Raw genomic sequence first — 24661 nt, forward strand, 5'->3', positions numbered from 1 at the left:
GTCTTCAGTCCTGAGACTGGTTTGATGCAGCTCTCCATGATACTCTATCTTGTGCAAGCTTCTTCATCTCCCAGTACCTACTGCAGCCTACATCCTTCTGAAACTGCTTAGTGTATTCATCTCTTGGTCTCTCTCTACGATTTTTACCATCCACACTGCCCTCTAATACTAAATTGGTGATCCCTTGATGCTCAGAACATGTCCTACCAACCGATCCCTTCTTCTGGTCAAGTTGTGCCACAAACTTCTCTTCTCCCCAATCCTATTCAATACTTCCTCATTAGTTATGTGATCTACCCATCTAATCTTCAGCATTCTTCTGTAGCACGACATTTTGAAAGCTTCTATTCTCTTCTTGTCCAAACTAGTTATTGTCCATGTTTCACTTCCATACATGGCTACACTCCATACAAATACTTTCAGAAATGACTTCCTGACACTTAAATCTATACTCGATGTTAACAAATTTCTCTTCTTCAGAAATGCTTTCCTTGCCATTGCCAGTCTACATTTTATATCCTCTCTACTTCGACCATCATCAGTTATTTTGCTCCCCAAATAGCAAAACTCCTTTACTACTTTAAGTGTCTCATTTCCTAATCTAATTCCCTCAGCATCACCCCACTTTATTCGAATACATTCCATTATCCTCATTGTGCTTTTGTTGATGTTCATCTTATATCCTCCTTTCAAGACACTATCCATTCCGTTCAACTGCTCTTCCAAGTCCTTTCCTGTCTGACAGAATTACGATGTCATCGGCGAACCTCAACATTTTTATTTCTTTTCCATGGATTTTAATACCTACTCTGAATTTTTCTTTTGTTTCCTTCACTGCTTTCTCAATATACAGATTGAATAACATCGGGGAGAGACTGCAACCCTGTCTCACTCCCTTCCCAACCAGTGCTTCCCTTTCATGTCCCTCGACTCTTGTAACTGCCATCTGGTTTCTATACAAATTGTAAATAGCCTTTCGCTCCCTGTATTTTACACCTGCTACCTTCAGAATTTGAAAGAGAGTATTCCAATCAACGTTGTCAAAAGCTTTCTCTAAGTCTACAAATGCTAGAAACATAGGTTTGCCCTTCCTTAATCTTTCTTCTAAGATAAGTTGTAGGGACAGTATTGCCTCACGTGTTCCAACATTTCTACGAAATCCAAACTGATCTTCCCCGAGGTCGGCTTCTACTAGTTTTTCCATTCGTCTGTAAAGAATTCGCATTAGTATTTTGCAGCTGTGTCTTATTAAACTTATAGTTCGCTAACTTTCACATCTGTCAACACCTGCTTTCTTTGGGATTGGAATTCTTATATTATTCTTGAAGTCTGAGGGTATTTCGCCTGTCTCATACATCTTGCTCACCAGATGGTAGAGTTTTGTCAGGACTGGCTCTCCCAAGGCCGTCAGTAGTTCCAGTGGAATGTTGTCTACTCTGGGGGCCTTGTTTCGACTCAGGTCTTACAGTGCTCTGTCAAACTCTTCACGCAGTATCGTATCTCCCATTTCATCTTCATCTACATCCTCTTCCATTTCCATAATATTGTCCTTAAGTAGATCGCCCTTGTATAGACCCTCTATATACTCCTTCCACCTTTCCGCTTTCCCTTCTTTGCTTAGAACTGGGTTTCCATCTGAACTCTTGATGTTCATACAAGTGGTTCTCTTATCTCCAAAGGTCTCTGTAATTTTCCTGTAGGCAGTATCTATCTTACCCCTAGTGAGATAAGCCTGTACATCCTTACATTTGTCGTCTAGCCATCCCTGCTTAGCCATTTTGCACTTCCTGTCAATCTCATTTTTGAGACGTTTGTATTCCTTTTTGCCTGCTTCATTTACTGCATTTTTATATTTTCTCCTTTCATCAATTAAATTCAATATTTCTTCTGTTACCCAAGGATCCCTACTAGCCTTCATTTTTTACCTACTTGATCCTCTGCTGCCTTCACTACTTCATCCCTCAAAGCTACCCATTCTTCTTCTACTGTATTTCTTTCCCCCATTCCTGTCAATTGCTCCCTTATGCTCTCCCTGAAACTCTGTACAACGTCTGGTTCTTTTAGTTTATCCAGGTCCCATCTCCTTAAATTCCCACCTTTTTGCAGTTTCTTTAGTTTTAATCTACAGCTCATAACCAATAGATTGTGGCCAGAGTCCACATCTGCCCCTGGAAAGGTCTTACAATTTAAAACCTGGTTCCTAAATCTCTGTCTTACCATTATATAATCTATCTGAAACCTGTCAGTATCTCCAGGCTTCTTCCATGTATACAGCCTTCTTTTATGGTTCTTGGACCAAGTGTTATCTATGATTAAGTTGTGCTCTGTGCAAAATTCTACCAGGCGGCTTCCTCTTTCATTTCTTAGCCCTAGTACATATTCACCTACTACGTTTCCTTCTCTCCCTTTTCCTACTACCGAATTCCAGTCACCCATGACTATTAAATTTTCGTCTCCCTTCACTGTATGAATAATTTCTTTTATTTCATCATACATTTCTTCAATTTCTTCGTCATCTGCAGAGCTAGTTGGCATATAAACTTGTACTACTGTAGTAGGTGTGGGCTTCGTATCTATCTTGGCCACAATAATGTGTTCACTATGCTGTTTGTAGTAGCTTACCCGCGTTCCTGTTTTCCTATTCATTATTAAACCTACTCCTGCATTACCCCTATTTGATTTTGTGTTTATAACCCTGTAGTCACCTGACCAGAAGTCTTGTTCCTCCTGCCACCGCACTTCACTAATTCCTACTATATCTAACTTTAACCTAACCATTTCCCTTTTTAAATTTTCTAACCTACCTGCCTGATTAAGGGTCTGACATTCCACACTCCGATCTGTAGAACGCCAGTTTTCTTTCTCCTGATAACGACATCTTCTTGAGTAGTCCCCGCCCGGAGATCCGAATGGGGGACTATTTTACCTCCGGAATATTTTACCCAAGAGGAGGCCATCATCATTTAATCATACAGTAAAGCTGCATGCCCCCGGGAAAGATTACGGCTGTAGTTTCCCCTTGCTTTCAGCCGTTCGCAGTACCAGCACAGCAAGGCCGTTTTGGTTATTATTACAAGGCCAGATCAGTCAATCATCCAGACTGTTGCCCCTGCAACTACTGAAAAGGCCTCTTCAGGAATCATACATTTGTCTGGCCTCTCAACAGATACCCCTCCGTTGTGGTTGTACCTACGGTACGGCTGTCTGTATCGCTGAGGCACGCAAGCCTCCCCACCAATGGCAAGGTCCATGGTTCATGGGGGGGTTGGTAATAAATAAGTTATGTTAATATGAGGCAACTCCTGCTTCCAACAGGGAGCCATCCTGCAACATTGCAGCATCATGAGCTATATAAAAATATGTCAATACTCATTAAGATGAGATTCAAGAACAAGTATACTACGTCATCACAGAAAAATGAGACTGCTAAGGAACTGTCTGTTGCATGTGCTGGATTGTTGGTGTTTGAATTGTGTCCTTACAGTGTGACAAGTTTCATCAGAACTGATCAATTTTACGTCAGTGAATGAGTGATGTACTGCAGACCAGACCTAACCTGCAGCATAAGAGTTGCCTCTTTTGTATTAGACCTTGCCTGTGACATTTTATGTTGGGGCCTAGAACTCATTTGTAGCAGACTGCTTACCTCCTGCCACTGAATTGATCTGTCTTGGCTGAATTTATCACAGTATAAAGACACTGTTCGAGGCTGAAAATCTGTTATGTACCATAATGTACTTATGTCGGAAGGTGACAGCTAATTGGTGGCAGTGAAGTGAATGAGACTTAGTCTTCTTCCAGGCTCCCTGCAGTGCATTATTCCAGGTGATGAAACAGTTCTCCAGATTCCACTATGGCCATATTTAAGCATAAAACAGTTTTATTCATAGTTTCCTGTAACCACAATTTGCATGGTTTAGTGACATGGAAAGTATAAGCAGACTACTTTCAATTTCTCTTTCTCTCTCTTTCTTTCTCCCCCCCCCTTTTCCCACCCTCTCAAAAGAAAATCCCTCCTCCACAGATCACTTTTTGCTTTGATGCATAATACACAAGAACTAATAGGTCTATACTAATGCAGACAACCCCCTGCGGGTTCGGGGGTAAGAATAGGCCCGCGGTATTCCTGCCTGTCGTAAGAGGCAACTAAAAGGAGTCTCAAAAGTTTCGGCCTTATGTGATGGTCTCCTCTTGGGTTTGACCTGCCATTTTCAAAATTTCCGTTGTTAGTGCGTGCCATTTGGGGAAGGACGCCTTACGTGTTGTTTTTCTATTGGTCCATCGTGCACCTCCATCTTGCGTGCTACCCATTGTCGTGTGGCGGCATTTACACCCCATGTCTTATGGGTTGCCTCCTCGTCTTGTGCGCAATCCCCTTCTTCGCGCCCACGACAACTGTGGACCCTTTCAACACTTAAAATCCAGCACGGTAGCCAGTCCGTTGTGGTGGGGTCGTCATGTACCCTCTTGGTGGTAGCCCCCTGACCACGCAGGGATCGCACTACAGATGCCAGAGCTGTTTCCTCCCCATGCATGCCAAGGAGTATGTGCCCATCTTGTCTGGGGCATGGGGACTCCGGGCAATGGGATATCGGCCAGGTACCCGTTACTTTGGCTGGGTGGTGCCCTTGGGGAGAGCCCTCGTTCGGAGTAGGTGGCATCTGGGCGGATGTGGCGCAATGAAGTGCAATAAATCTCACCAAGCTGGTGGTCGCACTGCCACCAGCGTCTCTAAGCGAGGCAGAATTGAATTTGATGCTGCACAATATGACCCTCAGTCGTTCCCCTCGTTGGCTGCGCCGTGGGAGGGACGCCGATCTAGTGCCAAGCTGGAGCCTTATGTACCACAATACCTTGTCTGCAGCAGGACTGATGGTTTCTCCTTTCTTACGACAAAGCCTCTGTTTTTTGTGGAACACCTGGAGGATAAGTTTGGGGAAGTGGCGGGGTTGTCTAAAATGAGGAATGGGTCCATCCTCCTCAAGACGTCCTCCCCAGCCCGGTCACAGGTGTTGCTCTTGTGTGATAAGCTGGGAGACATACCTGTTACCGTCACTCCCCACAGTAGCTTAAATATGGTCCAGGGGATTATTTACCATCGCGACCTCTTGTTCCAGTCCGATGACGAGCTGAGAGCTGACTTGGAACGACGTGGTGTGCATTTTGTCCGTCGTGTGCACAGAGGACCCAAGAATAACAGGGTGGCCACCGGTGCCTTTATCTTGGCCTTCGAGGGTGCCTGAGAAGGTCAAGGTAATGGTTTACCGTTGTGATGTCAAGCCATACGTCCCTCCCCCAATGCGGTGCTTCCAGTGCTGGAAGTTTGGGCATATGTCCTCCCGTTGCCCATCCAGCGCCACATGTCGAGATTGCGGACGCCCCTCTCATCCCGATTCTCCATGTGCGCCTCTGCCTGTCTGTGTCAACTGTGGGGAACACCACTCTCCATGCTCGCCGGACTGACCCGTTCTTCATAAGGAGCGGAAGATAATGGAATTTAAGACCCTGGACCGGCTTACTTATCGCGAGGCAAAACTTAAATTCGAAAGGTTGTATCCTGCCCCACTTCGAACATCCTATGCTGCAGCCACGTTATCGTCGCCCTCGCGGGCGTCAGTTGTCGCCTCATCTGTGCCACCTTCAGTGGGCCCTCGGGGCCGTACATCTCTGTCTGTCCCCCTCGTGTCTGGGGGCAAGCCTTCCTCTGTTGCCCCCTTAGCAGTTGGGGGCAAACCCTCTTCTGTCACTCCCCCCGCACATGCTTCGGGAGTGACATCTGCTCCAAAACCAGGGGGCTCGATCCCTCCCCCTCCTTCTCCGCCGGCGTTGCCTCTGCCGGTTACTCTCTCGCGGAAGGGGTCCCTCAGGGCCCTCCCTTCTTCTGTTTCTTCTCCTACCCCGCCGGATGTCAGCCAGTGGCTGAAGGTTCCGCCACCTGCTGGTCGTCGGGCTTCTGCGTCGTCGTCAGCCTCCGTCGCTCCTTCAGAGGAACTCTCCCAGCCCTCTAAGCCAAAGGACAGACGCAAGAAGAAGGAACGGAACGTGTCCAAGAAGAAGGACGCTCCGGCGGTTTCAGTACCGCCTGCTGTACATAGTTCTGGCTCTGGGGATGAGGTGGAGATCCTCGCCTCTGCAGTGGATCTCGCCCTCACGGAACCCTCGGGGGCCTCTCCTATGGACACAGCTGACTCTCGCCCGGTGGCGGCCGTTGACTCTGAGGCGCCGTCTGCCTCTCAGTCGCCTTGACGCCCTCCCAGTCCCTTCCTGCTTCCATTCTCCAGTGGAATTGCGGCGGTTATTTCCGCCACCTGCCTCAGCTCCCGATGCTTCTGAGTGTTTCCCCTGTTCTCTGCATTGCTCTTCAGGAAACTTGGTTTCCAGCAATGCGGACCCCTGCCCTTCGTGGTTATCGGGGATACTATAAGAACCGCGCTGACTGTCAACGAGCTTCAGGTGGAGTTTGCCTCTTTGTTCACCACTCTGTCTGTAGCTCGCCAGTACCCCTTCTGACGCCTTTAGAGGCAGTCGCTGTCAGGATTAAGCTCTCGCCGGCTATTACTGTTTGCTCTGTTTACGTTCCTCCATATGGGCAGCTCCCCCGACATGTCTTGGCTGCGCTGCTGGCTCAACTCCCGCCGCCATTGCTGCTTCTGGGCGATTTCAATGCCCACAACCCTCTATGGGGTGAGACTGTCTCCGATGACCGCGGTCGCGCCGTGGAGCATGTGTTGGCTCAGCTCGACCTTAGCCTCTTGAACACCGGTGCTCCCACGCATTTCAGTGTGGCCCATGGCTCGTTCTCGGCCATCGATCTCTCTCTTTGCAGCCCCGGACTTGTCCCATCCCTTCACTGGAGAGTGCATCCTGACCTGTGTGGTAGTGACCATTTTCCCATCTATTTGTCACTGCCCCAGTGTCATTCTTCTGGGCGCCTGCCCCGCTGGGCTCTCAACAGGGCTGACTGGCCAGCTTTTACTTCCGCTGCAACCATTGCTTCTCCCCCACAGGGTGACATTGACGAGGTGGTCCGTGTCTTGACCACGTCAATTATTTCTGTGGCCGAGACTGGCATCACCCGCTCTTCTGGACTCCCTCGGAGGAAGGCTGTCCCCTGGTGGTCGCTGGAGATTGCTGAGGCTATTCGCGACCGTAGGCGGGCTCTCCAGCGTCAAAAGCGGCACCCGTCTCTGGAGACCCTCATCGCCTTTCAGAAGCTCTGTGCCTTGGCCCGTCGTCTTATTGCACGGCGTAAGCAGGAGTGCTGGGAGAGAACGTTTCATCCTTGGGCTCCCCGTTGCTCGTGTGGTCCCGCATCCGGCGGATTTATGGATACCAGACCCCTATGGGTGTCCCTGGAATCTCCCTGGACGGCGCTGTCTGCACTGACGCTGCCGCCATTGCTGACCACCTTGCCGCGCACTTTGCTACGAGCTCTGCGACTGCAACTTACCCTCCTGCCTTTCGCTCTCTCAAGGAGCGCGCTGAGCGGACGCCGTTATCATTCCACACACGTCGTTCTGAAAAATACAATGCTCCTTTCAGCGAGAGGGAATTCCTCGCTGCCCTCGCCGATTGCCCTGATACAGCACCAGGACCGGACTGCATCCATGCGCAGATGCTGAAGCATCTCTCCAGGGACTGCCAGAGACACATCCTCACCATCTTTAACCGCATTTGGAGCGTGGGCGTGTTCCCGTCGCAATGGCGAGAGGGTGTTATCGTCCCCATCTTGAAGCATGGTGCGGACCCTCTGGCGGTGGACAGCTATTGTCCCATTACCCTCACCAACGTTTTGTGCAAATTGCTCGAATGTATGGTCGGGCGGCGTTTGTGTTGGGTCCTTGAGTCGCACGGTCTCCTCGCTCCATCCCAGGGTGGCTTCCGTCAGGGCCGGTCTGCTGCGGACAATTTGGTGCGGCTGGAATCTGCTATCCGTACGGCCTTTTCCCGCCGTCAGCATCTGCGGAAGGCATATGACACAACGTGGAGGCATCACATTCTTGCTAAGTTGCGTGAGTGGCGTCTTCATGGTCAGCTCCCAGCTTTTCTTCAAAACTTTTTATTGCACCGCTCTTTCCGGGTGCAAGTTGGTGCCGCCTCTAGTTCATCTTATATACAGGAAAATGGGGTCCCGCAGGGCTCGGTGTTGAGCGTTTCCTTATTTCTAGTGGCCATTAAGGGTCTGGCTGCAGCCGTGGGGTCGTCGGTGTCTCCTTCTTTGTATGCTGACGACTTCTGCATCTCCTTTAGCTCTATGACTATGGGAGTCGCCGAACGCAGGCTGCAAGCAGCAAGCAGCCATTCGCAAGGCAGCATCATGGGCTCTGACTCATGGATTTCAGTTCTCTGCGGCCAAGACTCGAGTTATGCACTTCTGCAGGCGTTGGACGGTCCACCCTGATCCGGAACTTTACCTCAACGGTCACCTACTTGAAGTGGTGGACACTAGCCACTTCTTAGGACTCGTCTTTGATGCCCGGCTCACATGGGTTCTTCATATTACTCAGCTGAAGCAAAAGTGCTGGCGGCACCTCAATGCCCTCCGCTGCCTGAGCCGCGCGTCTTGGGGTGCAGTTCGCTGCATGCTGTTGTGATTGTACAGAGCCCTTGTGCAGTCCAGGCTTGATTATGGAAGCCTGGCCTGTGGGTCTGGCATCACCCCCAGTGTTGACGTTGTTGGACCCCATACACCACTGTGGGGTTCGGCTTGCAACTGGCGCTTTCCGTACGAGCCCCGTCGATAGTCTACTGGTGGAGGCCGGGGTTCCCCCGCTGCAAATTCGCCGCCACCGACTGCTCGCCGACTATGCTGTCCACGTGCATTGTTCACCGGGCCATCCCAATCATCGCCTGCTTTTCCCTACCAGGGTCCTCCCTCTGCCCGACTGGTGACCTAGGTCTGGGCTTTCCATTGCTGTCCGCGTCCAGTCACTGCTGTCGGCACTGGGGTCGTTCCCTCTTCTGCCACCCTTCCGGGTCCGTGCACCCACGCCTCCCTGGTGTATGCCCCGGCCGTCCGTCCGCCTGGACTCGGCATGGGAACCGAAGGACTCGGTTCCGCATGTGGCCCTCTGTCGCCGTTTTCTTGCGCTCCTCGCCTCATTTTCAGGCTGTGAGCCTGTCTACATTGATGGTTCCCTGGTGGATGGTCGTACTGCCTACGCTTTTGATCACACTGCCCATGTTAAACAGCGCTCCTTGCCAGCTGGCTGCAGTATTTTTACTGCAGAGCTGGTGGCCATATTGCGCGCTCTTGAGCATATGCGTTCCTGCTCAGGTACGTCCATCGTCATCTGCAGTGACTCCCTGAGCAGCCTCCAGGCTATCGACCGCTGCTATACCTCTTCTCCTCTGGTATCCTTTATTCAGGAGTCTGTTTTTGCCATTACCCGCTCTGGTCGTTCGGTGGTCTTTGTTTGGACGCCAGGTCACGTTGGCATCCCGGGGATCGAACGTGTCGACAGGCTGGCCAAAGGGGCGATCGATGCCCCCACTTTGGAGATCGGCCTCCCGGCTCGTGACCTGCAGCTGGCATTGCGCCGTAAGGTGCTTCAGATGTGGCATGACCAGTGGCGTAGCCTGACTTTGCCGAATAAACTGCGGGCTGTTAAGGAGACGACTGATGTGTGGCGGTCCTCCCTGCGGTCTTCTCGCAGGGACTCTGTCATCCTGTGTCGGCTCCGCATCCGCCATACCTACCTGACGCACAGACATCTTTTGCGTCAGGAGGATCCCCCCCCCCCCTGTGTCAGTGTGGGTCCCGGTTGACAGTTGCCCACATTTTGTTGGAGTGTCCCCGCCTGCGCACCCACCTTTGGTTTTATGCGACGATGCCTCCATGTCTGACGACGTTTTAAATTTTATCCGTGGTAGTCCTTTTTATGGTTCCATTTAGGGGGGACCTGCCCCTTTCCCTTTCTGTGTATCTTGTCTTCGAGTCTCTCATTGGTTGCAGATTTTAATGTGTGTATTCGGATGGTTGACTCTTTCCCAATTTTTGTTCCCATGGTCAGTCAACCAGTCTCCGGCCCTCTTCTTTTCTTCTGTTTCTTTCTGCCCGGTGTTCGTCTGTACTCTTCTTGTCTCTAGTATTCGCTGCCACATTGGTGTTCTTTCAGTGACTGGGGGGAGGGGCGTCTCCTCCCCCCTTGGGGTTATACCTGTTCCGTAAATTTTGTTTCGCCTGTTTTTGGCATGGGGGACTGATGACCTTAGCTGTTTCGTCCCCCTTAAGCATCCCAACAACCACCACCACCGCCTAATGCAGACAACTCATTGCTTTGGTAGTATATGAATATGGTAGCCAGGAAACTAAAATGCTGCTTGTATTTGTTTTGTAGCTGAACAGTTCTGGAGACATAAACTTGTTTTAGATGAATAAATGTGAATAGAAATATTTGTGTTTTCTGAAACTATCAAGTGTTCAAGCAGATGGAATTAGTTTGATTCTGCCTACAAGAAAAGGAATATGGATACCTGAGGGGACAGGAAGTCATGGACAAACTTTATGTCAATAAGTTTGTCAGCATCAGGTTGATGATGTGGTTTCAGCTGGGTTAAAGAAAGACTGGCTGCTAAGTTTACCTTGACTTAGCTTTAACTGTTCGTAAGTTGGTACGTTTATGTCTTACACTAATTCATTTTGTTTTTGTTTTTAATTATCTTTATTCTACACATATAAGACCATTTTGATGTAATTGTTCATGAAAGAAGTTTATCATGCAGACTGATTAACTATGACATACAGGATGGTTAAGCCATTAAATATAGCAGACGAAGACATTTTAATGCTATCATTAGAGGAAAATTTTAGTGAATTTAGTGCGGTGTGCAAAATTCCAGTATGTGTGTTGCAACAATGCTACTTACATGCCATTCCCACTGCACCATCCTCTTTCCTTTCATTTAGTATTTGGATATGATACTGTGCAATTTATTCAGATATTGTTCATGTTCATTCATTAAGAACTTTAGATATTTACTTTCTGTAACTCTTTTCATTATTATGAGTTGTAATGGCACAATTGTCTTTAAACGTCAGTGTCTGTATCACTAAGATTTGAAATGGAACCATTGTGTTAGATTATTTAAGCAAAACATAGCACTGCATGGATGTTTTGCTTGTGTTAACCTCTGCAAGAACTAAGTTGTCATTTGTAGATAACTCGGACTGAGCTTTCACATGAGGGAGCAGATCATTAACACAGAACATCACAATATCACCACATAGAGAAGGTGTTGAGTGCAGACAGACATATTAGATTAGATTAGTACTTGTTTCATAGATCATGAATACAAGACTTTGTAATGATGTGGAACGTGTCAAGTTAATAAAAGGTGTCTATAAAAGATATTACATTACACAAAATATTACATGACACTTAATATTTTTATTTTTTTATTTTTTTTTTTTTTTTTTTTTTATTTTTTTTTTTTTTTTTTTAGTTGGGTGAGGGGATGGGGGTTGGGAAATTACCCACTTCCTATATCCAAAAATTCATTTAATGAGTATTACATTTAAATGTAGATTAAGCTGTCTCACAGAACTGTTCCTCAGATGTAAAAATTTTAAATCCTTACCATATTTCTATGTACATCCTGCAGGTAGTCATATTTGTGTAACTATGAGGGATGTTCAATAAGTAATACAACTTTTTTTTCCTTGGCCAGTTTGGGTTGAAAAAATGCAAAATTCATTTTGGGATGTCATGGAATATTCCTGCTTCAGCCCCTATTGTTTCATGAAATTCTGATAGCTGGTGGCGATATAAGTAGCCTTCAAAATGGTGTCTGTAACAGGGGTGTGCTCGAAGCAGAGAGCTGTCACCAAGTTCCTTTTGACGGAACACCAAGTCACTGCAGATATTCAGAAGCAGTTGCAGAATATCTACAGAGACCTGGCAGTGAACGAAAGTGTGGTGAATCATTGGTAAAGATGTTTGTCATCCTCGCAACAAGGCTGCGCAAACCTGTCCGATCTCTTGCATGCCAACCAGCCACACAGAGCTGTGACTCCTGCGAAGTTGGAATGTGTGAACATGCTCATTCAAGGTGATCAGTGGATCACAATCAAATACCTCACTGCTCAACTGGATGCCTTCACTGGTAGTGCTGACACACTTGTCCACCAGCTGAGGTATTCAAAGGTGTGCGCACACTGGTTCCTCACCACATAACAGAATGTCATAAATAGTGATAAAGGACTATTAGTGCAGAATTTCCTGTATGTTAAAGGCTAACCATACAATTTTCTGTCAAACATCATCACAGAGGATTAAAATTGGGTTCACTTTGAACTGGAAACAAAACGACAATCCATGGAGTGGCACCACACTGTCCTTCCTCCAAAGAAAAAGTTCAAAGCTGCCCCCACAGTGAAAGAGTCATGGTGGTGGTCTTCTGGGACCCTGAAGAGGTTATTCTGTTTCATGTCTTCCCTCAAGGTGGAACGATCAACTATAAAGTGTGCTGTTCTACCCTCAGGTAACCAAAGAAATAGGTTCAGTGTATTCATTGTCAAACAAATGTAAATGAACTTCTATTTCTCCATGACAACACAAGGCCTTACACAAGTCTGCACACCACAGAGATGCTCACATAACTTCATTGGACTGTTCTCCCTTACTCACCCTACAGCCTAGATCTCGTACCTTCTGACTTCCATCTCTTTGGCCCAATGAAGGATGCACTACACAGTAAGCAGCATGTGGATGATGGGATAATGGAATAATATGGTGTATTGGAATCCTGAATAAACCTACTTTCAGAACAAAAATGTGTTGCATTACTTACTGAATACCCTACATAATTCCTGAACATAATATAATGAACAGCAATGTTCGTAATTACAAAAAATAGGAAAGGGAAAACTTTCACAGAATTATAAGTAGTAAAAGGGCTGTACACTGCAGTCCACATACAATAGGAACAATTTTTTTACAACAGACTACCATCTTTTCTTAAGTTAACTAATTTAAATAACTTAAATAATAATAACTGAAGAATTTATCAACAGATAAATGCTGTTTTTAGTTTTTTTATTATTCATCTTTATTCATCCAAAGATCATCTCACAATGATGTAGGATCTGTCTAGATAATGCAATGCAAATCATTAGGCCAAGATATACAACACACAGAATACAGAACGTGCCTTATGAGGCTGGAGAGGTAGCCTATGGGGATAGGATAGGTGGTCAGCCAGACCCATCCTGGCATTTCCCTTAACAATCCAGGAAAACCACAGAAAACTGAAATCGAAATAGTTGGACAGAGTAACTCCATCGTCCTATATATGAGATCAGTGTCTTAACAGCTGCACTGCCTCACTGGATAAGTCCTTATTGTATAATGTTCCTTGTTTTACATACAATTTGTTCCAGCTAACCTGCAAATAAAACATAGTTTTGTTCGTAATTGCTGCATACACTGAGGACACCTGCTGATAACTCACGGAATGTGAAGATCTGCTGAGCCCTTTGCACCAACTCCAGGTTCCATATGCAATTGTGTGCTTAACATATTATTTCAGATTCAGATTCATATTCTTTATTGGTCATTCAGCATTATTACATGCATTAGACTTCGTCAGTTCACTTCACCTATTAATTTTACAAAATAATTTTTTTCATATTTAAGTTGATATTGGGCATTTATAAAAATTCTTCTAATGAATAGAATGGATTAGTTAACAAGAAGTTATGTACGTTTTCTTTAAATAATTTATCAGGCTTGATTGACACATTTTTAGACAATTTGTTATATATTTTAATTGCCATATACTTATGACTATTGTTAGTTTTAGCTAATCTATTTTGTGGCAGCAGTAGAGAAGTACAGGTTCTTGTATAGTAGTCATGTCTTTGATTTGTTACACTTAAATTAGGTAATTCAGCAAGTATGCAGTTAACACTGTCAAGAATATATAAATTAATAACTATTAAAATTCTATATGTAATGAACTCTAATTGCTTTCTTCCGAATCACTATAATTTCATTTATTTTTCTGCTGTTTCCTCAGAGTATTAACCCATACCTTAAAACAGATTGAAAAAAGGCAAAGTACGCTGTCCTTATGTACTCAAATATCACACAACACATCAGTCTCTTCAACAAATATATAACTCCTGACAACCTAACCACTATTTGATCAATGTGAGAGTTCCATGTTAGACTATTATCAAGTATGATACCTAAAAACATTGCCTTTTGTTTTTTCTATTTTTTGTACTTTTTGATAGACTGAACCATATATTCTGGGTCTTTTCCTCATTTAATTGTCCTTATGAATGCAGTAAATCATAATCAAGGATTGAAATGTGACCAGGTGCTGTAGTTATCTCCTTTCATTTCTATCTGCTACTCTTTGTCCTCTAATCTTTAATTTTGTAGTGTGCATTACTTTTCAAGAATGTTTTAGCTGCCTTTTTAAGCAGAAGTATTTGAGTAATCTTTTTCATTTTCTTTGGAAATTTATTATACAACTTTATCAGCTGATATAAAACACTGTTATGAGTTTTTATTTGCTTTTCTGGGTAAACGTAACTTCACACTGGGTCATGTTCTGTGATTATGTATAAAAGTATTACTGCAATGCACCACAGATTGATAGACGTACTTGCTTAGTGCACTAAGGATGCCCAAGTGCTCCTTACACTGAGCCCAACTACTGCTTCTTATGGCCCTTTCCTGCTGTTTAACAACTGTGTCCATATTTTGTGTCTTCGATCCCTAGAAAAGAACTCAACAGATAAGAACTGAGAGTATGTAGGCATAGTATGTCACCTCAAGACATTGGCTGGTACAAGCTGATGCTAACACCCTAAGAGAATAACATGCTGATGACATTCTTTTTGCCAGTATCTTTGTATGTATGTTCATTCCACATTATCTGACTATCACAGTTCATCCCAGCAAACATTGTGTTTGCTAGATAATCTATAAATGTATCATTTATATTTAAAGTGACAGGGATGATTCCCCTCTTTATGCTGATGTATGTACTGTTTATGTCTGTATGTTCAATGTTAATTTATTACATGCTGCCCAACTGTAAACATCCTTGAGGGTCTCATTTGTCTCTAACAGGACTTCTGATGTTTTATCAGTGACTATGATATTGCTGTCATCAGTGAAGAGGACTTTTTCCTCCAAATCTTAACATTTTATATTATGTCCTCAATGTCTTATATTTTATGTTAAGAACAGAATTGAACCTAATACACTATGCTGTTTATATATTTCTTGCCTGACAATTGTTCTACTAAAAATTTATCACCAGCAGGTGTGTGAATGATCTCCAACTTTTGCACCCTGTTTTCCAAGTAAGACTGGCACCACTCATCTGTGGTTCCTGTGATATCTAGCGCTTCTAACTTCCTTGATAGTAGTAGTAAGTGCTGAAAGCCTTGAAGAAGTCTACGGAAATGCCTGTAACGCAATCATTCCTTTCAAGAGCTTCAAGTACAACTTTTGTGAACTTCACAATGGCCAATATTGTACTTCTTCCACTTCTGAAATCAAACTGTGCTTTGTTAAAGAAGTTGCACTTATGTAACCTGTCAGTATCTTTTTCATGATTGCCTCACTTATTTTTGAGAATGAAGACAGCACTGAAACTGACCTGTAGGCTTCATTGCTTTCTGCATTACCTTTCTCTAGTGAGAGCATCTCTTGTGCATGCTTTATGTATGCCAGGGAAACACATAACTGAAAGACTAATTCATTATATTTGTTAATAGAGCTTATTTGCTGTCTGTGCTTTCCTTCAGAACACAGACAGCTAAAATATGACATCACAGCCAGGGAAGATGTCAAGAATGAAGGGATGCAGGTGGTTCACAGCTGTCAGTGTGTCTTTGATTACCACCACAGGTTCCATGCAAGTGTGGGTGGTTGACTCCCATACCTAATACTGCTCCCACCAGCCTGTGTCCATGGCATGCTGTGATGATGGCATTTATGGAGACGACCATCGACCTAGTGTAGCAAAAATGTGATCCATCCAAAGAGCCGATTGACAGTCAAATCCCAATTGTCCTGTGCCCACTGCAGTTGTAATTGACGATTTGATTGGGTCAACATGTGAAACATGAAGGGGTGGTCTGCTGCGGGGCTCTATGTTCACCAGTGTACGATGAACGGTGTGATCTGAAACAGTTGAGCATTCACCAGCATAGTGCTCTTTCAGCAGAGATGCCGGATCACCATCTATTCTACTTTACAGTACAGACAAGCCTTTGAAGCACACATTGAGTGTAGAGGCACGGATGTCCAACCATTTAGTGCCTAGTTGTAGTTTCACCTTCCTTCTACCTCTTTTCATAGATGTTCGTGAAAGTAGCACATGAACATTCGACCTGATTCACTGTTTTTGAGATACTCATTTACGGGCTCTGTGTAATAATAATCCACCCTTTGTCAAAGTCACTTATCTCAATGGATTTCCCCATTTGCAGCCCATACCTTCACTAGGGTGATTCACTGTCTGTCTGCTCTGTTTACATATGTTTGTCACCACATCGTGTGCCACAATGTCACCAGGCAGCATCCAATGTCACATTGACCAGTGGTCATAACGCTTTGGGTTATCAGTGTAATAATTCAAAAAATTTGCTACTTATTATGGACTTTCAATTATTTATCCTCATCTTTCATTTGTATGTTGTTATTATTGAGTCAGTCTTTTCCAGTTTCTTGTTTTATACTATCCCACACCACCTTCCTTTAGTTTTCTGCATTATACATTTTTTGTTATTTAATGATTTTTTTTTTCTTTTTGCAGCAAGCAGTATCTTCTCATACATTTTTATTCATGTGATAGTGCTCGAGGAACTGTGAATTAGTGCAGCACTTTTGCGAAGAACTGAGAAATTTAAGTGTCTGTGAGAACTTTCTAATGCCACAGTTACTCATCTATTTTCCATAGCTACTGTAGCAGAAATAACTAATTTTGGAAATGTCTTCTCAAAAATTAATTTAAAAAATGTGTAGAATTTGGATAACTTAGCATCTACATTACTTTCCATATACAGTTCAACACAGGTTTAATTTGGCAGTGTTCTATAAAAAGTATGTATCATATGATCTGAGGAAATTCTTTTGTAGGAGTGCAGTTCTGCAGGTTTCACCAAGCCTGTTGTTAGCTTTATTATCTGATAGTGATGATCCAAAATGTCGAGATCTCTGACAAATACTTTACAATTTTCCCTGTCAGTGTCGATAAGTACATGGGCTACAACTGAAGCTGAATGTTTTTAAACCCTATTAGCAGTGTTTAGCATTTGTTTTCCACCACAAGTACTCAAAATTTTTAAGAAGTTATTACTAGTTTCATCTTGAACACCTGTGTGTCCACATATTATTATGTTAGTTCTGGGGGCTGAGAATCTTTCCCTGACTTCAGCTAATTGCTGAAGAAAATGTCTCTACTACTACTAGGTGAGCAATAAATATACAGATGATTAACCTCTTATAGACATCTAGCTCTGTTACTTCAGTGGCTGCCAATTCAAAATTTTTACCTACACTGTGGTCAGATCTTATCTAACTTCAAAATGTGCATTATTCCTGATATATCAAAAATATTATTTGTACTCATCATACAAGGGACTCATTGAGTTGCATACAGAGCAGATAGGCACAATGAATAGACTGCTTCATATAAGCTTTCAGTTAAAGCCCTCTTCAAAAAAAGAGGAAGGCATACACTTTCACACAAGCAAGCACACGTCACACACACATGACTACTACTTCCAGCCACTCTGGCCAGACTGCAACAGAAAAGCATTGAACAAGAGCAATAGTCTGGAAGCAGGGTGGGGAAGGGACAGGGATCGCAGGGTATGACAGGGGGAATGGGGGGTGAGGTTATTACTGCTTGACAGAGCACGCTGAGGTGGCAGTACATAGATGATGCCCACAGTTTTGGGAGACAAGAAAAAGAAATGAGGAGTGGGAAGGAGAGGAGCAGAGAAGGAGAAAAGACCTGTCGATCCACCAGCAGAGAGCAGCACACAGTGAGGGTGAGGGGAGGTGAATTGTGAGGAGATTACATGAAGGGCAGGGTGGAAACAGTTGGATGGAAGGTGTGGGGACAATATGTTGAGGCCAGGATGATTTCGGGAGCAGATAATGTCTTGTAAGTATAACTCCCATCTGTGCAGTTCAGAAAAGCAGGTGTTGGAGGGGACAACTTAGGTTGACCACGTTGTGAAGCAGACATTAAAATAAAGCATATTATGTACAGATGCATATTGTGCTACAGGGTGGTCCACTTGACTTCTGGACACAGTTTGGTGGTAGCTGTTCATCCTTGTGGACAGCTGGTAGGTAGTCATACCAATATAAAATGCTGAACAATAATTTCAGCAGAGCTTGTATCTAATATGGCTGCTTTCGAAGGTGGCCTGGCCTCTGATGCCCTGGAATTAGGGACATCCTGATATCCCTCTTAAAGTGGTGCTCCATTGCCCATCCAACCTTCACAGTATTCTAATCTGTACTTATGCCACTCCCAATTTCAGTCCCTTGCCAGAGGACTCATACTCATGTGGAAGACCTGGTGCAAAACCTGCCCAATCCATCAACTGAGCACTTCCTATTCCAGTCCTGTCACTGGATTATCCTACCCTATCAGAGGCTGGGGCTTTTGTGAAAGTAGCCATATTATATACCAGCTATATTGTAATCAGTGTTCAGCTTTTTATATTGGTACGACTACCATCCATCTATCCATTAGGATGAATGGCCTCTGCCAAACTGTGGTGAAGAGCAAAGTGGACCACCCTGTGTCACAACATACAACTGAACATATCATGCCTGATTTTAAAGGCTGCTTCACAGTGCAATCCATCTGGATCCTCCTCTCCCACAGACAGGAGTTACCCTTACAACACATTCTCTGCTCTCAAAATATTCCTGTCAACCTAACAATAACCTACTGTCCCAACCTCTTCTACCCAACTGTTTCCACCCCCCCCCCCCCCTCTCCCCCACAATTAACCTACCCTCACCATCATTGTCTGCTACTTTCTCCCATTGCATCCACCAGTCCTTTCCCTTCTCTACTCCTCTCTGTTCCACTTCTGTTTCTTCCCCCTCTTTCCCCTCCCCCACTGGAATTTGATGCTGCATGTGTGAGCTCTATCCTGCTCCTCTAGTCCTTGGATGCTCTGCTAGGCATGCTAGGCATTGCTAATTCCTCTTCCCCCTCTGTACCCTGATATCCCTCCCTGTTCATGACCTACTTTGAATTGTTGCACCTGTTGAATGTGTTTCTGTTGCAGTCTGGCCAGAGTGGCTGGAGATAGTGGTCAGGTGTGTGTGAATGTACTTGCTTGTGAGAGTGGGTGTGCATTATCCTTTTATGAAGACAGATTTGAACCATAATCTTATATGTAACAGTCTTTTCATTGTGTCTGCCTGCAACTTAATGTGTCATCTTTACGGTAAGTAGCAATCTATCCCTTTCATAATAATGATGATATTCCAAACTGGACTTTCTGTTGTTTTATTATCCCTGATAAAGATACATGATCCTTCATCATTTAAAGTAGACTTTCGGTAGCGACCTGCACTATATGCTGCAACTATCGTCTCTACACCAGTGTTCTGTAATGCATACTACCATGCTGATCAAAGACTGTTATTCAACTTGAAGCTACTGTACTTTATTTTTAATGCTCTGATCATTTGAATGAATAACAGATAATTCTGAGCAAATTTCCATGGTGCCTGTACACTCTGTGTGGTAATTCTATTTATCCACATTCATGGTGCAGAGGTCTCTAAGCTGGTTGATATAGTTTTACGAGAGGGGAGCCTGTTGTTATGGTTTTGTCCTAAAAAGAGGCAATGGGTATTTGACCATTGGGGCCCCACACTAATCATCTCCACCAATCTTTATTTTCCAACCCTTTTGAGTTGACAAAAGCCTTATCTCCCAACAGTTCCACTGGTACCAGTGCAATGTGTGCCTCGTGCCATACAACAGTGCCAAGACAAGACCAATCGTATCACTGGAACACCTCTACTATGCTCAAATTGGAGCGACCAGTTAGGGAAACTGCCTTATTCAGAAAACTACCCATGCTGTGTTCTCTGTTCCTATCCAAGGTGTTCCCTGCCCCACTCACTGAAACTACCTAGTCATCTTCTTTGAAAGCCTTATGTAAAGTCCCAAAATCCTCAATCACCTGATCCAGTCCAGCACTTGCTGGTGACCAGATACTCATGCTCAAACTTCCCCTGTAATTGAAGGCTTACACCTCTGCCATTACTGTGACATGGCAGATGGCAGCAGTACTTCCTTGTTGCTAACATTAGTGTTAGGTTGTGGCAGTGCTCACCTTCTTTGTTTCTTCATTTGTTGTCCTCGGTGTCGATGTACTGGCTGAAAAAATAGTGGGTGGAAGTATATTACTGTCTGCTGTTAATGATACATTCGATAGGTGCACATTTGAGTTTCACAGTCGTTTACTTTCACTTTCAATAAGCCTCATTAATAGTTTTCTGGCAAACATCCACATACTGTCACCATAGTTTACTGTTGAATATCTATGAGCAGTAAAAACCTAACTACAAAGCTGACAGTTCTTGAAGAATAGAACAGTACATATGGAGCAGACAATGTAATTGTTTTAACACACGTCCTAATTTTGAACACATATTTCACATTTGAAGCACTGTTGTTGTTCTAACCAACACAGGTTTCTCATCCAAAACTTGACCATGGATGGACTGTCTCATGGCCAAAATGTGGGCCCATATATATCCTCACAATAGTAGGTGCCGAAACTACACATTGTTCAAAGTTAAATTTACAGAAATTTCAGTTAAAACTTAATTCATTAAATTAACTTAATACCTCAAAAGATTCTGTCTTTTTAACAGTTTTTTCTTCTATAAGAGTTAGGGCAAATTATTTTTATAAATCATGAAATGAACATATATAGTTACGCAAACAGTTACCGGTACTTTTGACAAATCTGTTAATTACTTTGGAATTAATTAAGGGCTGTCTATGCTAACGTTTTTTCAAAGAACCAAATAAATATTTAAAGAATGCTATTGTTCCATCTCCCAAATGTTTACAATTAGTACAGATGAATTTAAGTGATGAAACAATTACTGATATTGCCCCATAGTGAAAGTATTAACTTGGAATAGTCAACATAAATTAAAAAATCAATTACTTACATAAAACTAAGCACAAAATTAGATCTTTTGTTATAGTCTTTTCAACATAAATTAGAAAATCAATTACATAAAATTAAAAGCACAAAATTAGATCTGCTGTTATATTCTTTAAAACTGAGGGCCAATCTTTCCCTTTTATGAAAATTTAGATTACATTTATGTATCTTAATGGCAATTACTTAAAATTGGAAAAATAAAGGAATTTAAGGAGACAGATGGTAAAACAAGAGAGGAAGTAAAAAATATCCCAGCTTGCTTTGTCACAATGTTTCAGCTGCTAGAGTTGAGGGGGAGGAGCCTCAATATGGTAAAAAAATGTAAATGTTGTATGACTAGAGCCTCCCGTCAGGTGGACCATTCGTCGGGTGTAAGTCTTTTGATACGACGCCACTTCAGCGACTTGAACGTCAATGGGGATGAAATGGTAATGATTAGGACAACACAACACCCGGTCCCTGAGTGGAGAAGATCTCCAACCCAGCCGGGAATTGAACCTGGGTCCTTAGGATTGACATTCTGTCGAGCTGACTGGGTGCGGACGTCAAGATGGTGAAGAAGTAGGACATGTGTGGCAGACTCTACCCATGATTACAAGGGTTAGGAATCTAACCTTTGTAATCACGGGTAGAGTCTGCTGCACATGTCCTACTTCTTCACCATCTTGAGGCTCCTCTTCCTCAAATCTGGTAGCTGAAACCTGTTGCTGATAGACACAACAGAACTTCATACTAGCCATCCTACCGTCTGCCAGTTCTCCCCTCCACCACCCTCCTCTCACCACTACCTTCCCTCATCCTTCTCAGCTTTCTCCTAGCTTCATCCAACTGTGGCTGAAGGGCACAGATCTTCCTTCCTGCTTATCTATTAATTTATTCCTGCTGCATATTTTGCAGTTCCAGGAGAGGACCTCAACGATCACATGAAGGTCCTTCCCGCCACATTCCCCCATATCAAACCATTTACTACTGCTTCCACAATTCATCCTGCTATTTGCTCTCCTAGACCACCTCACACTGTTTCCACTCATGATCAGATAATGTCTGTAGCAATAAAGACAAAAAGTTTAAATATGAAACACTAAAGCAATATTATGAAATTATTATGTTTATTTTACTATAAAAAGAATGCAGCCCCTTCTAATGCAGTAAATTGGTTACTACCACAATTATTAAGTGAAGTCAGATGCAGGGTTGTTCTAGAAGTCAGGCAAAGGTAAATGAAAATTTGTCAGGTGTCGCACATAATAGCAATTTAAAATAGCTCGAGATATTTCTGAAACCTAATGTAGAGATTCCAAATCGTCCTTCATGTAACAGGAAAAAAGGCACTAGTGTGGCTATTCACAACAATAGGTATTTATAAAAATATGTATGAATGTACATGGCGTATCACAAGTGTTGATTTCAACACCCAAACAAAAGAGGTACCTTTAAAACAATTATAAATTCAATGAAGAGGCATACACACGATATAATATGAACGGTATTCAAAATGCAAAAAACAGACTAATAAGAACAAAAATACAATTAAGAAATACTGTACTTGGCTGCTGTCTTGTTATTCAATAGAATATTTCAAATTGTAATGGCTCATTGTAACATTGTTGGTGTATGTAACTGTAAACTTGTTTTGTAACAGAAAACTGATTCTTTTTTGTCTTTAATGTTTTCATCAATGTATGCATTTATGTTTTCCCGTGGGAGAGGTACCATTAGTACAAACTGGTATATCAGTGTACATGCCAAATAAAGCTCTGACAGTGTCTGTAAAGTGATTGTTAATGGAAAGCAAATGGCAGTGGCCATGTGTGTGTAATGCATATATGAATTTGTGCTTGTGTTTTTCTCCATTTGAGAAAGGACTTTGTCCAGTAGCTTAATTTACTTTTAAATGCACTTTATATATGTGTGTCTTTAACCTAGAATGTGAATAGATAAAAATCTGGTATTGAAGTTGCAAAACACTTTGTGTTACAATCACTTCTTTCTGTCCATTTATTTTTATTTATTCGTATCAGCAAAACAGTTATGACACACTGCACTGGAATCATGTCTATATTCTACAAAAATGTACAGACTCAGTTACGACATCCACAGCTCTGCCTTGCAAGCCACTTTACAGTGTATGATGGAGGCTACTTTTGGTACCAAATCATGAACTGAATTTAAATGACTGTGCCAACAGATTGCACTTTGTTTTCTATATGCCTGTATGTTACAAGGAACTCATTCATCTTGTATTAATCCAGGGTTATTATCATTGCAGTAATGTTGATTTTATGATGTGTGATAGTGTTAAGAACATTAAAGATATTCAGTTCTTGTTAAATATTCTATACAGATGCAGTGGTATCTGTTGCAGATCGTTCAGCTATACCTGATGTTTCAACCCTGGGTATAGCATTGACAGCTGCCCAAGCTGAGGGTATTGATTTGTGGAATGGTTCACCTAGTGCTCCGAATTTCCACACTAATCATTGTTTTGAACCATGTATAAGTAATGAAGGTTTGTACTTGTTGTTTTCCCATAAACGATGGCCACTTGCAGTATTTTTAGTTTCTGATAAATTCTTCACAACAGTAACTGTATGCCCAGATGTGGTGAAGGGTTAAAGGTGCCTCAATATATATTGAGGGACAGTGGGTGTTAAATCCCTATTCAGCCATCTTGATTAAAGTTTTTCGGTGTTTTTCCTTAAACAGTTCACATAAATATCAGTATGGTTTCTAGTGCAGAATATCAGATGATTCTTTTCGCAGTCCTATCTAACTTAGCTAGTGCTCTGTCTTAATGCCCTCAATAACTGGAGAAAAGGACTGCGTTCTCGTTTTATGTGGAGAGATATAGCTAGAAATATTTTTAATTTGTATGTGTAGCATTGGAAGATCAGATAATTACAATCATTCATAGGAACAACGTAAAGGAATATAAGCTGGCTTTTGTCCAGATCTATTGACAATAGATCACATTTTCATCCTAAGGCAGCTGTTTGAAATGTTAAGGGAGTTCAGCACTTCAGATACTTGGGACTTGGTTTACCGACAACAAAAGCATTGAAATGGACATTAAGGAAAAATAGCAGTGGAAATGAAATGCATGTATTCCCTCAGGGAGACACTCAGAATCAATATCAGCAAATACAAAGATGAGAATATATAACACAGCGGCATGCCCAGCGGTCTTTTACAGTTCAGAAACATTGAGTCTGGCTGAAAGAGAAAAGGAAGAACGATTAATATTTGAAAGAAGAGTAATGAAGAAGATATGGGGGACAGATCTCAGATAAAGGAGAATGAAGAAGGGGAAAGGATCAGGAAATCTACCTCTTAATGCAACAACTGACAATAATACCAAAGCTGAAGAGCAAAAGAATCCAATAGAGAGGCCATGTTGCCAATACGACAGAAGAAAGACAGTTGAAGAAAACATTTGAGGGGAAACCAAACACCATATGCCCCACAGGA

General features: G+C 43.1%; 1 protein-coding gene across 1 annotated transcript in view; it reads left to right on the forward strand.

Annotated features, from left to right (window-relative positions):
• Positions 1 to 24661, forward strand: part of LOC126335847 (glycerol kinase-like) — a 193131-nt gene that overhangs the window by 129579 nt on the left and 38891 nt on the right. The window contains exon 9 of the mRNA XM_049999317.1: positions 23559 to 23702. Coding sequence (XP_049855274.1) covers positions 23559 to 23702 — 144 coding nt within the window. The remainder of the gene's footprint in view (positions 1 to 23558; positions 23703 to 24661) is intronic.

This window comes from Schistocerca gregaria, chromosome 2 (genome assembly GCF_023897955.1).
Source record: "Schistocerca gregaria isolate iqSchGreg1 chromosome 2, iqSchGreg1.2, whole genome shotgun sequence".
Taxonomy (NCBI): Eukaryota; Metazoa; Arthropoda; class Insecta; order Orthoptera; family Acrididae; genus Schistocerca; species Schistocerca gregaria.